The sequence below is a fragment of the Callionymus lyra genome, chromosome 1, assembly GCF_982586985.1.
Source record: "Callionymus lyra chromosome 1, fCalLyr1.hap1.1, whole genome shotgun sequence".
NCBI classification, from domain to species: domain Eukaryota; kingdom Metazoa; phylum Chordata; class Actinopteri; order Syngnathiformes; family Callionymidae; genus Callionymus; species Callionymus lyra.
Window position 1 is genome coordinate 27,532,389 of NC_141818.1, and position 11,996 is coordinate 27,544,384.

Sequence of the window (11,996 nt, forward strand, 5' to 3'; positions counted from 1 at the left end):
TTCTTTTAGCTCTCGCGTCGGTTAAATTCATGTCTACAATTTGGTCATCATCATCCAACACATAAGTCTTTTTCTCTTGTACTCCTGTTACATAAGCACATTTACCTGTCCATTCTTCCACCAATCTGTTTCTCAAAACCCCACCTCCACACCACCACCATAACTGGGATCGAATGACGTGTTTCAAGACATTCTTTGACAAGTTAACGGTTTGATCACAGAACGATGCATTCAACCTCCCATAGTCCCTGCAAACGTCATTACCACAGGATGTTCGGGAGTAGCAAATAAATTTGCCCTCTGTCGGTGGATGGAACAAGAAGGGTCTGGACGTTGCTCCGATTATGGGGTACCTTTGAGCATATGGCATGCAGTAACTTGTCACTTTGAAACCCTGTGTCATGTTCATCACGCATGACGAGTTTCCAATCGGCTCAACCAGTGTTACTGCTGCCCTCGGTCTCATGCAAACTGCACAATCCTTTCTGATGGATCTGGCAATGTTTACAACACGCTCAAGGTAGAGATTGTTATCAGTAGTGAGTCCTGTGTCAACTGCCAACAATTCTTTGATGGTTTCTCCGTTGGGAGGAGGTGTGTCTTGGTTTCTAAGATTGGTCTGTAGCATACTTTTATTAGGACGAATGGATCTGCACCATTTGCCTACCAGGCCCATAGTGTCAAAACGCTACAATCTGTTTTATCTTTGTTCTGGAGTTCTGTCATGGCTTTAAAAGTGAATATCAGATTCATTCCGCTGTGCGTCATGTACACTTTATCTTTCCAATTTTTCGCGCCATTATTTCGTTTGGTTTTTGGCCAATAATCACCTCTTTCTGTCGTTACATAATTATCCCATCCCCACCATGCATCTCTCTTAGCCAAGGTTTCTTGGGACATGAGATAGAACCAATATGTTGACCATTCATTGAACCGTACAGCCTTTCGTTTTTTGTTGGATGTTTCAGTGTGGAAGTTGGCTAACGGAATTGTCAAAACCGTGTCATTAGTTAGTTGTGTAAGATTGATAAAGGTGCCTGTATATTGTTGTAGCCGACTAATATCTCTAATGTCTTTGTGTGTGACATAACCTGGTTGTCCCTTCCCTAAGTAAACACCTTCATTGCATTGGGCTAGACAAAGGCTTGACCCTCCGCAACGACAACTGTCATCAAATTCCTTATCTCGTTTGTTTCTAGTCAGGTTCTTAGTTTGATTGAAGTTTCGTTCTACTACCTTAGAATTAGGTGGACCCCACTCTAAGATGTACAATGCCCACAAAAAGACTAAAACCATTCCCATAATCATAGTACATACAATCATACATCGTCCAAAGTTTCTCACCCATCTGGAACGGAGAAGTCTCTGTGGTTGGTTGATCATTCTTCTCGAGAGTGTGCGTTTCCCGCGGAAGAACTCTCTTTCCATTCGTTGGGGTTTCTTCTGAACCCTCGAGAGCGTGCGTTTACCGCGGATAAACTCTCGTCCGATGCGTTGGAGTGAAGGGCAAGGCTGCCGGGCTCAGCAAAGAACCTTTCCTCACTCGTCCGTCTTTTTGACACGTGCAATTGAGGATGGGGCGCTGTGGTCTTTTTGACACGTGCAATTGAGGATGGGGCGCTGTGGTCTTTCGTCGGAGTGACAGGGCTGCCGGGCTCAGCAGAGGACCTTTATCACTCTGTCTTTTTGTCTTGTTGAAACGTGGTTGGGGCTCCAGAACCGTCAGGACCAGGAGGCAGTCGTCGAAGTTTACACTGAGATTGATGAATCCAACCGGTCCGGCCGTCGACCTTTACCGCTGTTGGACTGACAGCCACCACCTCGTGAGGACCGTCCCACCGTTCACTGTCCCACTTGAGTCGTCGCAGCACTTTTAGAAACACCAAGTCTCCAATTTGCACCTGGAAAGTCTGTGGGTCAGGACAAACTGTGCTTACGAACCTCTCTCTGTTCATACAGTCTTCTCATGTGTGCTGGAATTGACCCTCCTGTTATACTCTGACCTTTGGGTGCAAGATCAGGTAAGGTATAAGGTCTACCGTATATGATTTCAAATGGAGACAATGTCTTCCCTTCAGCGGGTACAATTCTCATACCAATTTCAACGAGACCAACACAATCTGGCCATTGTCTTTTTGTTTCTCTCATTGTTTTCACAAGTCTTGATTTCACAGTACCATTGGTTCTTTCAACCAGTCCTGCGGACTGGGGGTGGTATACACAATGTCGTTTCAAATCAATGTTCAGGAGTTCACCAACTTTGGTTACAGCTTTGTTAAGAAAATGTGAACCATTGTCGCTTCGAATGAGCGATGGAATACCAAATGTAGGAATAATTCGACCACACAGTGCTTTAACAACTGTCTTTGCATCAGCATGTGCTGTTGGAAAAATTTCTACCCATCTTGAAAACACATCAATGATTACCAAACAATATTGTTTACCTTGTGCTTTGTTCAGTTCAATGTAATCCATGTGTATGGTGTGAAATGGTTCTGGTGGTTCTGGGAACTTTCCCCGTTTGGGTCTTAAATACCCTTGTGCATTGTTCCTTATGCAAATAAGGCACTTGTGACAAAAAAATTTTGAATATAGAGTGAACCCTTGAACGTGGTAATGCTGCTTCACTTGTGCTACCATCCCTCCTGTTGAGACATGGCTCAAACCATGACTCAATTTTGCTGCCCATTCAAACATAGATTTTGGTAACCACGGTTTCCCATCTGATAGTGTACTCAGACCTTTTGAGTTTGTTTCAGCACCTTGTTTTCCCCAATATGTGTTCTCTGTGTGAGGTGCGTTTTGTTGTCTGCTTATTAACACTTCATTTTCTTTTACAGGTGTTTCTTGTGAGGATGTGGTCTTCTGTGCAAGCATTGTTCCCACTTGTGAGCTTTTATGTGCTGCATCTTTTGCAGCCTGATCAGCCAGTCTATTTCCAATAGTGACTGGATCATTTCCTGTTAAATGTGCTTCACATTTACATATTGCCAACTTCTTTGGTAGTTGGATGACATGCAACAATTTAACGAGTAACTCTTTGTGAGCTACTTCTTTCCCTGTTGTTGTTTTAAACCCTCTTCTCGCCCACTATTGACAAAACACGTGCACAGAACCATATCCATATTGACTATCTGTCCAGATAGTTACATCATCACCTTCAAACATTTCACATGCCTTTATAAGGGCTGCTAGCTCAGCTGCCTGAGCTGAACTAGTTGATTTTAATTTCCCTTGATAAAGTACCACTGCTTTCCATGTGCTTCGTTCAACTTTCCCTTTTCTGTATCTTTCAAAGACAATTTACTCAACAAGTCACTCAATTCTGTCTCATCATCAACATCTCCTGAAAAATCATATATTTTTCGCCACTTTTCCACAAATCTACAACAACCTTTATTGCCTTTTTCTGCCAACTCAATTTTACGCAATCGTTCTTCTTTTTCTCTCTTTTTATTAATTGCTTCTACACCCGTAGAAGTCTTATTTGCCTTCTTCATGCTCTGGTATGTGTCTTGCCGAGTTTTTTCGAAAGAAAATGCTAAATGCCTGGGAACGACCGGATACCAAGCTTCTACCTCAAAAGAGGCGGGTACCCCTGGGTGTTTATACTCACAGTCGTTTTACCAGTTTTAGATTCTTTCTTTTACTCAAGACTCCAATTTCTATGATGGTTTTGTAAATTCTTGGTCAGTTTTACGTTTATTACCGTTTAGGTTTCGACTGACAAGAATCCCAACAACCTCTCAGTGAGAAAATGGCCCTGGTGTTACAGTAACACCCCGTACTGCAAGTACGGCCTTTAAACAGAAAAGATTAAACCTCTTTCTATTTTCTTGTACCTTGTGTCACAATGATACTCACAATGATACTCCGTATTACAACAATACGGCCTTAGATCACTCAGTGATCTCGTGGTCCCCTTTAGTCCCACGTTCCGTTCATTTGATACAACGATGCTTTATATCACAATGACACAACTTAGTCAGAAAAACACAACTGACCTCAATCTCTTCGCTGGTGGAGTTGATCTGGTCTTGGATGCCGTCAGCGTTCTCTCCGGTAGATGATGTCCGACTCCTGGCCTCGTGGAAAGGAGGTCTCCCAGGGGTTTGTAAGACCCACTGGCCGGTGCACCGTGTGGTTCAGGCGTCGTCGATCATCCACCGAAGAAAGGGCGTTGGCATCCGGCTCGAAGGACCAAGTTAAAATGTCAGAAAAACTGTTCACAAAGTTTCACAGACAAATCAGTTCAATAGCAAAAGATTCAGACTCACACCAGTAAGAGATTGTTTCTTCACTCCGGAGGGAACAGCAGAACCAACGCGGAAGTTAGCTCGCACCAACTGTTCAACGAAGGCCTTGCGTCCCTCCCTTTTTATTCAGTTTGTTACAAGTAAAACATATTGTGGAGGTTACATCAAAAGCATTCTCTTCTGCTCATCCCCCCTCCCAACTTAGTTTGTCCTCAGTAAGATTCATTGTGCAGGTTACATCAGAGCATTGGCATCAGCAGTTCACAACAGTCTTACAGATGACACTCAAGGTTAAGGAGTATCCCACCGTTATCTGTTCACCTTCCGTCTCCCAACTCGTTCCCTGCTCTTTCACTTGCCCTTGCTGACCCCTGATGGGATATATCTTGTGAGGAGTTTCAAAACACATACACATTGTGCTTAAGGCAATTAGTGATTTCGAACACATATGCATTTGTGGCAAAGAAGCGAACATATTAATATTGTGATAATGTAGTAAGCAGTTTAAAACACATTAATATTGTAATAAAGCAATATTTCTTTCACAGACAGCAGCCTTCCACAATGTTGTTGGCAGCATTGATGGCTGCCACGTCCGGGTGAAGCCACCCAACAAGGACGCAGACTGCTACCTTAATAGAAAATTATTCTATTCAGTTTCAAGCTGTGTGTGACCACACAGCTAGATTTATAGACATTTTTGTGGGGTTCCCAGGGTCTGCCCATGATGCGAGGGTGCTAAAGCACAGCCCTCTTTATTATGAACGGAGGTACCCCCCACCAGGGTACTGCATCATTGGAGACGATGGCTACCCCTGCCTGCGCCAGCCCATCACCCTGTTGACGCCGTACCGCCAGCCTCTCCACAACCATCTTCAGGCCCTCTACAACGCCCGCCTGGCAAAAGCCAGATGTGTTGTGGAGAGAGCATTTGGCATACTTAAAACAAGGTGGAGGTCCATCTCCATAAAGGCCTTGGAGGTGGACGTCCGTTATGTCCCGGAGGTGGTCGCCTGCTGCATCATATTGCACAACATCTGTCTCAGCAACGGCGATGAGCTTGAGCCAGAGTCTTTTCTACTATTCTCTTCTCTCTCCATAAGTTCTCTTGCGTTGGTTTGCTGGAGCTCCAAAAAGTGTCCATCCTTTTTTTGGAGCTCATTCAGCGCATCCACAACATCCACCCGCCTTTTCTGGGTAGATGCTGTGGATGCGCTTTGCTGTGGGGTCTGCACGGAGGGGGGTTCAACCACAACCGCGTCCTGGGAGGATGAGGCGATGCGGTGTTATTGAAGGCTTGGCCCCAATCGCCTCATCCATCGAGGTGTACCGCTTCCAGGATGCGGCAGTGACTTCACCCCCCTCTGTGCTGACCCCAGTTGAGGGGCACTTCAGCTTCTGTGAAGGAAAGAATTAGAGGGTATTATATATTTTACATCTCTATCCTTATTGTCATATGAAGCCATTTAACTTATAATACTGTTTCTGGGATCTGAGTAATGTGTATGCCAGCAGGACATCTTAGCTTGAAAACCAACCTTGTATGCTTGTTTAAGGTTTTCCCACTTCTTTTTGACGTAGGCTGGGGTCACCTTCCTCCCCAGCTCACGGGCATTAATGAACACCCTGATTGAAATAAAAGTTGACACAACTATGCAATGACACTCCTTACAGTAACATCAATGTCTACAAACATGTAAGTTATGAAAGGTGTCATTCATGTAAGCATGATAAAATATGTTGTTCATTCACTTACTCATAGCCAGTGATAGCTGCATTAACCCCTCCCTTTTTACAGGGAGGCGTTAGCAGATCACCACTCAATGAGGGCCCTTGTGTCTTCATCTCCCCCTTAAAAATAAATACATTTTTAAATGAAAATAAATACAATAATATCTATACTCAGAACAGTACAAACAATATTGTTTATATACTGTGTGCTAGCTTCAGCATTTCGGCTTTGAACACACATCTTATACCACAATAAACGTAACGTACATGTCATGACGTATGTTTAGTGACTGTTCTCTCGCAAGCTAGCGAAATAACATTAGCCTTCACGTTTTCGTCCAAAATACACATAAACAAGCGTTACTGACGTTTCTATACAACAGCACTAGTGCAAACATATGAAATGAAAAACTTACATCAGTATAAAGTTGAAAAATTGACCGAGGGGGTGTCGCTCTCAACATGCTCTCTTGCCGCTTCCATTTGACTGGTAGTGACGTAACTTCCGTTCACAACGTCAACGTCATTAATATGGCGGCTGTTTAGGGTGGTTAGTGTCCATCAAACCATACTCAGTTTTGTGGGCGTGTTAGTACGCCAATTTAGTGTGCATGGCGCACTAAATTTCGTATACTAAGAATTGAGACGCACTAACGCACTAAAAATACTAACTTTGAGTACGCTAGTTTCACTTTGAGACACAGCACTGGTGATGAAAGCTGACTTGGATGTTTCTCAAGGAGAGAGGCGAACCTGCCAGAATCGACTACAGACGAGTTGCCGTGACGTTTGTAGTCGTGAAGACCTTTGAGAGACTGTTGTTGAATCACCTGAAGTCTGGAGCTGGAGCCCTGCTGGACCCCCTGCAGTTCGCCTATTGTGCTCACAGGTCTGTGGATGACGCAGTCAGCCTTGCACTTTACCATGTCCTGCAGCACCTGATGGACAGACAGCCCAGGGAAATATGCCAGGATCCTTTTTGCTCAGCCTTTAGCTCAGCGTTCAACACCATCAAACCCAGCATGCTCTCCTACAAACTTTCTCAGCTGAATGTGACCGAATCCATCTGTCAGTGGATCACTAATTTCCTGACAGGCAGGAGCCACTAGGCGAGACTGGGAGAAGCCTCCTCCACCACTCTGACAACCAGCACCGGCGACCCCAGGGATGCATACTGTCTCCACTGCTCTTCCCTCTCTTCACCAACGACTGCACCTCTGAACACCCTGCTGTCAAACCCTTGAAGTTTGCAGATGACACAACCGTCATCGGCCTGATCATCTTGAGGTCGAGCAGCTGGTTAGGTGGTGCAGCAGGAACTACCTGGAGCTCAACATCTGCAAGAAGCTCCTCTGCATGTTCTACCAGTCTGTAGTGGCCAGTGTCCTGTTCTATGCTGTGGTGTGTTGGGGTGGGAATGTGTCGAAGAGGAGTGTCAACAGGTTGGACAGACTGATTAGAAAGGCTGGCTCTATGGTTGGAATGAAGCTGGACTCACTGGTGACAGTTGCTGTCATCAGTGAGCAGAGAAGCAGAATGAGTGCACAAATGCTCCTTCCCAGGTGCAAAACAAATAGTCTCAAGGACTCATTCATTCCTCGGGCTATTAAATTGTACAATTCTGAGTTCGGGGGCAGGAGTGGAGTGAAAGTATCTGGATGTTCTGTTCTATGTTAGTCTTTGTATCCTTTGTCTTTGTTATTTTTCTTTTATCTATGTTCTTTATCTTTATCTTTAGACTTAGATTGTATCATCTTGTTCTTTCTCTTTGTTTCTCTTTGTTCTTGTTCTTATTTTATTTTGATAATTTGTTATGAAAAATTGCTGTATTTTCTGTGGCTATTGGAAAAAAAACATTTTTTACTTTTAAAAGTTTTACCTTACCTTACCTTAACACGCTCAAGACTGTGGAGATGACGGTGGACTTCAAGAGGCATCCCTCACCCATGTGCCCCCTCGCCATCAACAGCAGCTCTGTGGCAGCCGTGGACTCCTTCAAGTTCCTGGGAACAATAATCTCCCGGGGAACAATAATCTCCCGGAAGAAGTTCCAGCAGAGGATTGGAGTTGAAAGGTAGGGCTGTTGAAGCATCTGTTGAATAACTTCTACAGTGCAGTCATCCAGTCAGTGCTTCCCTCCTACATCACTGTGTGGTTTGCAGCGGTCACACAGCAGGACAGCAGAAGACTTCAGTGGACTGTGAAGACTGCAGAGCGGATATTTGGTGCGCCCCTGCCCTGCATCCAGGAACTGTACGAGACCAGGACTAGGAAGAGAGCAGGGAACATCATCAAAGACCCGACTCACCAATCACACCTCTTCTGGCGCCTGCCCTCAGGCAGGCTTTACAGAGCCCTGCGGAGCTACCAACCACAAGAACACTTTCTACCCCTCCGCCATCTCACTGTTGATTGACCTTGCCAGTTATACTCCATTTGTTGCACTGTTTGATGGTGTTTTGCACTGCGTTTATTATCTTTTTGTATATATTGCTTATCTATTTTTTTCTTCTAATTTTTGTTAAAACCAATTCCGGAATGTACACAGCCACAAGAATTTCATGTATGTATACATTCCATGTTTGTGTACTGCCGAATAAAGTTGCTCTTGAAGATCTTGAAGATCTGAAGATATGTTTACTAACAAACACCTTAGGCGGAATGCTCGTGCAGCAGTTGAGGGGGCCAACTGACAGCGTGAAAAGACTGAAACATTATGACCAGAGACTGAAACAGACAAAAAATACCTCAAAATTTGCCAAGTATATCCAGCTGCAGTGGGAGAGGATTCAGACCGACGTCGATTCAGACAGGAAGTGGGTTTAGACGATCGTTTGGGGCGTGGCCAATTCCGGAAGTGGCCTCAGAATAACTACGCCTTTTTTTATTTTGTGAAAGACTTATCGAATACGAAGATGGAGGAATTTGTACAAGACACAAAAAGAATCAAAACTGTGACAACCATGGCAGACAACACGGTAAAATAAACAAATGGCAATTTTTAAATTTCTTTTAAATGTTTTCTGTTATTTCATGTCATAATGTTTTCACATAATTAAATGACAAGTTCTACGCTTTTAAAATGTTTTCGGTAATTTCATGTCCTAACGTTTCCACGTAGTTTCAGCAATGCTTCTGTTAACTTGTTTTTCTAGATATATAACCTCAGCCAAATGTAGGCTTACAACTTATTGTTTATTAATTAGCAATTAAGTGAGTTATTTTTATTTGAAAAGCAATTGAGGTTCTAGCAATATATATACAGTATATACTGTGTGTATATATATATATATATATATATGTATATATATATATATATATATACACACACACACACCAAATAAGCATAGACAAAAAGTTAGTTAATATTATTATTACTTCACTGTGTGTGATTCTGGTCTAGAAAAGCTCTCTACAAATACTAATTACTTACTTACTTATTGTTGTATTGTTGTATTTTTTTTTTTAATTTTCCTAATTTGAAACATTATCTGTGTTAACTATTTTTAAATCCCTTTAGTTTCACATCTCAATACAGAACAATAATTTGGTGGGCTTGACTGTGGAGTCTTAATGCTGATGGTGAGATATGGTTGTAAGTATTTCAAATTCGGGTTCTACTTAACATGTTTATCATTTAACTTGTTTCCAATTTATCTTTTTTATTGTTTTCTTTTAGTATGCCTTGCGGCACCATACAACTTCACAACAGTATGTGCAAATGAAAATATTAACCCCTGTTGTTGTTTTTTTCAAACAAACTGAGTTCTTCCAATACATATTTGTCTTCCAGTCTGACCTTCCAACAATAAGGAAATGGTGGACCCTGGTTCTGATGGAGAACTTTGGGGACTTCCATGAAAGACAAGTCCTACAACATTGAATTACTGTGTGAAGAACCCATGTATAACCAATTCATTGCAGGACAGAAAACCATGATAAAAGAGAGGGCCAGCATTGACCGCCTTTTATTAAACCATTAGTTTTTTATCTCATAGTTTGGGTTTGGTGGTTTGTTAGTTCCTTTATGTTGTGTGAATGTTTTATGTAAATAAAGTTTTATGAACAGTGCGACTGTGTCTTTCAATAATGTCATTAATATACAGTGAAGGAAATTAAGTATTATAAAAAGTATTTGAACACCCTGCTATTTTGCAAGTTATCCCACTTAGAAATCATGGAGGGGTCTGAAATGTTCATTGTAGGTGCATGTCCACCGTGTGAGAGATAATCTAAAAAGAAAAATCCAGAAATCAAAATCTATGATTTTTTAACAATTTATTCGTGTAATACAGCTGAAAATAAGTATTTGAACACCAACGTTAATATTTGGTAGAGTAGCCTTTGTTTGCAATTACAGAGGTCAAACGTTTCCTGTAGTTCTTCACCAGGTTTGCACAGACTGCAGGAGGGATTTTGGCCCACTCCTCCACACAGATCTTCTCTAGATCAGTCAGGTTTCTGGGCTGTCGCTGAGAAACAGAGTTTCAGCTCCCTCCAAAGATTTTCAATTGGATTTAGGTCTGGAGAATGGCTAGGCCACTCCAGAACCTTGATATGCTTCTTACAAAGCCACTCCTTGGTTTTCCTGGCTGTGTGCTTTGGGTCATTGTCATGTTGGAAGATCCAGCCACGACTCATCTTCAATGATCTGACTGAGGGAAAGAGGTTGTTCCCCAAAATCTCACAATACATGGCTGCAGTCATCCTCTCCTTAATACAGTACAGTCGTCTTGTCCCATGAGCAGAAAAACACCCCCAAAGCATGACGCTACCACCCCCATGCTTCACAGTAGGGATGGTGTTCTTGGGATGGTACGCATCATTCTTCTTCCTCCAAACACGCTTAGTGGAATTATGACCAAAAAGGTCCATTTTGGTCTCATCTGACCACAAAACTTTCTCCCATGACTCCTCTGGATCATCCAAATGGTCATTGGCCATCTTAAGACGGGCCTTAACATGTGCTGGTTTAAGCAGGGGAACCTTCCATGCCATGCATGATTTCAAACCATGACGTCTTAGTGTATTACCAACAGTGACCATGGAAACGGTGGTCCCAGCTCTTTTCAGGTCATTGACCAAGTCCTGCCGTGTAGTTCTGGGCTGATTCTTCACCTTTCTTAGCATCATTGAGACCCCACGAGGTGATATCTTGCATGGGGCTCCACTCCGATTGAGATTGACCGTCATGTTTAGCTTCTTCCATTTTCTAATGATTGCTCCAACAGTGGACCTTTTTTCACCAAGCTGCTTGGCAATTTCTCCGTAGCCCTTTCCAGCCTTGTGGAGTTGTACAATTTTGTCTCTGGTGTCTTTGGACAGCTCTTTGCTCTTAGCCATGCTGAATGTTTGGGTCTTACTGATTGTATGGGGTGGACAGGTGTCTTTATGCAGCTAACGACCTCACACAGGTCCATCTGATTCAGGACATGCACCTACCATGAAAATTTCAGACCCCTCCATGATTTCTAAGTGGGAGAACTTGCAAAATAGCAGGGTGTTCAAATGCTTATTTTCTTCACTGTATATGTGTTGTTAACATCTAAATGAACCTTCACAGCAATGCAAAAATGAATACATTAGATGATAACTACTGTTGCAGGTGTCTCATATTTAAGCATTATATTGGCATGGTTTTCAGGTTATTCAAATATACGAAGAATGACACTGCCAAGATATTGTGTACAGTGTACTGTTCAGGATTTTATACCAATAAACACTAATTTATGTTTGATTTTGAGACAATAAGCAAAAACTTTTATCTTAAAACATTGAGGGATTCTCTATAATGGTAAAAATAAACAAGTGAGTGAATAGTTCATGAAAATAAAATGAGCCTGTCACACCTGTTTAAATGCCTGTCATGCGCAGTATAGTTTTCAAAACATGTTATTTTTTATTTAAGTCACATTACGGAGCAGGTATCATTAGATCATCCATTATCTGCCAGAAGTATCTTTAAAGCGCTCTTACTAATTCTGTCGTTTCTTATTATAAATAAACTAA

General features: G+C 42.4%; 1 protein-coding gene and 1 long non-coding RNA gene across 5 annotated transcripts; one reads left to right on the plus strand and one right to left on the minus strand.

The window, feature by feature from the left end:
* Positions 1–795: 795 nt before the first annotated feature.
* LOC148088699 (uncharacterized) lies at positions 796–7,964 on the minus strand. Of its 4 annotated transcripts, none has more exons than XR_015712809.1 (4): positions 6,013–6,094; positions 5,795–5,882; positions 1,942–5,654; positions 796–1,901 (listed from the first exon to the last, which is right to left on the minus strand). XR_015712809.1 is itself a non-coding variant. In XM_087798866.1 (4 exons), exons 1-4 carry the CDS (start codon positions 7,922–7,924, stop codon positions 5,502–5,504), a joined length of 384 nt encoding a protein of 127 aa, XP_087654992.1. In that variant the 5' UTR covers positions 7,925–7,964; the 3' UTR covers positions 4,288–5,501. The 4 variants fall into 4 exon arrangements, 1 of the variants encoding a protein (XP_087654992.1); XR_015712810.1 differs by having other exon boundaries at positions 4,005–5,654; positions 6,013–6,093; XR_015712808.1 differs by having other exon boundaries at positions 796–1,910; positions 4,005–5,654; positions 6,013–6,093.
* Positions 7,901–8,258, plus strand: LOC148088700 (uncharacterized). Its single transcript, XR_015712811.1, has 2 exons — positions 7,901–8,061; positions 8,150–8,258. It is a non-coding gene; the product is annotated as an uncharacterized LOC148088700 (long non-coding RNA).
* Positions 8,259–11,996: the final 3,738 nt, after the last annotated feature.